Raw genomic sequence first — 1,868 nt, 5'->3', positions numbered from 1 at the left:
GATCGTCTAACCGGTGAACTGAAAAAGCATGAAGAACATGTTGCTTCTGTCCGTAGAAGGCTTTCACGTGAAAAGGATACATGGTTGAGTTCCTGTCCTGATACTTTGAAGATCAATATGGAGTTCCTGCAACGTTGTATTTTCCCTCGGTGCACATTTAGCATGGCAGATTCTGTGTACTGCGCGATGTTTGTACATATGCTCCACTCTCTTGGAACACCCTTTTTTAACACTGTCAATCACATTGATGTTCTGATTTGTAAAACGCTGCAACCAATGATCTGCTGCTGCACTGAATATGAGGTTGGAAGACTTGGGAGGTTTTTGTTTGAGACCTTGAAGATTGCATACCACTGGAAGGTCACTTTAAAATTTTATTTTACTTTGACGATGATAGTATAGATTTGGGTTTTTCTTTCTAACCTAGTTTCTAATGCTGTTGTTGTCTCTAATATTTTCTCAGAGTAAGGAATCAGTCTATGAACATGAGTGCGGAAATATGCCAGGGTTTGCTGTTTATTACAGATACCCGAACAGCCAGCGTGTCACATTTGGACAATTTGTGAAGGTTAGAAATTCTGACCCTTGACTTGTATTATCATGTTACTTTTAGTGGTATACTTTATACCTTGTCTCATGTTTTAGGTGACATAAACTCTATAACTGTCTCGAGCATTCTTGTTTGTTACAATTTAGTATTTTTAGTTGTGATAAACCACATGTAGAAGTGCATTTTAATATATTTCTGGAAAGTAGTAATGGCTAACTTGTAGATCGCAATAGCCTAGAAAAAAGGGAAGTATCAGTTTTTGATAAGAGTTTAGGGTGAAGGGAAAAAGGGGTTGCGTATCAGGAATAATATATTTATGATATACGATGAGTGGCTGAAGCCAAATCAGTGAAGAGTTTGTTCACACCCTCTCATGTGTAGTCAATTCCTGAGTTACTGACAGTGCATTTTCTCTGTATTATGATTCTTTCAGAAAGATATTATGACATGTAAGACTCGGATATTTTTATCATGTAGGGCTTAGGGCTTGAGTAAATCTTACACTATTTGAACTAGACGGTTATTTTAATTGGTGCTGGACGTTATATTGATTTGTTGAACTTATGGTATGACGCCTAGAAAAGTAGTTAAAATACCTTTTTTAATTTTATGGAACTGCTGTGCTTCTGCTCCGTGATTTGATATCTTCCATTTCATTTGTGGATTCCCTATGTAATTCCACTGTATTTAGCTATTACGCATTCTGCTTTAATTACTGTTAACAAAGTCTTGCTCCTTTGTGTTTCATGTCTGCTTCATCTGTTGATCTCTCTGAAAGGTACACTGGAAATGGAGTGGAAGAATCACACGGCTTTTGATCCAGTGTCTGGAGTCTAACGAGTATATGGAGATTCGTAATGCCCTAATTATGTTAACAAAAATATCTGGTGTTTTCCCAGTTACTCGGAAAACTGGGATAAACCTTGAGAAACGGGCAAGTACCTCTTTACTAGCCAGTGTTCCTGTCTTTTGAATCTGCTTTTAATTAGTGTGATTTCTATCTGTCGCTCTGTTTTCTTCATGAAAAAAATTAATGTTTCCTTTATTTGATGGTCTGATATCGCAGGTAGCCAAGATTAAAAATGATGAACGAGAGGACCTTAAGGTCTTAGCAACTGGTGTTGCCGCAGCTCTGTCTGCAAGAAAAGTGAGTTCTAACCATAGCAATTTCATGTTTAGTGTTTTATGGAATTTCACTGAATGTCTTTTATTTGCAGCCACATTGGGTTACAGATGAAGAATTTAGCATGGGCTTCCTTGAACTAAAGGCCCCGCCAGTACATGCTCCAAAACATGCTTCTTCCCAGAATGGCTTGTT

The 1,868-nt window shown here is 37.6% G+C and overlaps 1 protein-coding gene across 1 annotated transcript in view; it reads left to right on the top strand.

Annotated features, from left to right (window-relative positions):
- The window catches only part of LOC104756998 (THO complex subunit 2-like), a gene marked incomplete at its 3' end in the record, with an annotated part of 19,900 nt that overhangs the window by 14,816 nt on the left and 3,216 nt on the right, over window positions 1–1,868 (top strand). Inside the window, exons 36-40 of the mRNA XM_019238908.1 lie at window positions 60–360; window positions 464–568; window positions 1,329–1,484; window positions 1,617–1,697; window positions 1,768–1,868. Of these exons, the coding sequence (XP_019094453.1) occupies window positions 60–360; window positions 464–568; window positions 1,329–1,484; window positions 1,617–1,697; window positions 1,768–1,868 (744 nt within the window). The remainder of the gene's footprint in view (window positions 1–59; window positions 361–463; window positions 569–1,328; window positions 1,485–1,616; window positions 1,698–1,767) is intronic.

This window comes from Camelina sativa, chromosome 17 (assembly GCF_000633955.1).
Source record: "Camelina sativa cultivar DH55 chromosome 17, Cs, whole genome shotgun sequence".
Lineage (NCBI taxonomy): Eukaryota > Viridiplantae > Streptophyta > Magnoliopsida > Brassicales > Brassicaceae > Camelina > Camelina sativa.
This window is presented reverse-complemented; position numbering and strand designations above follow the sequence as displayed.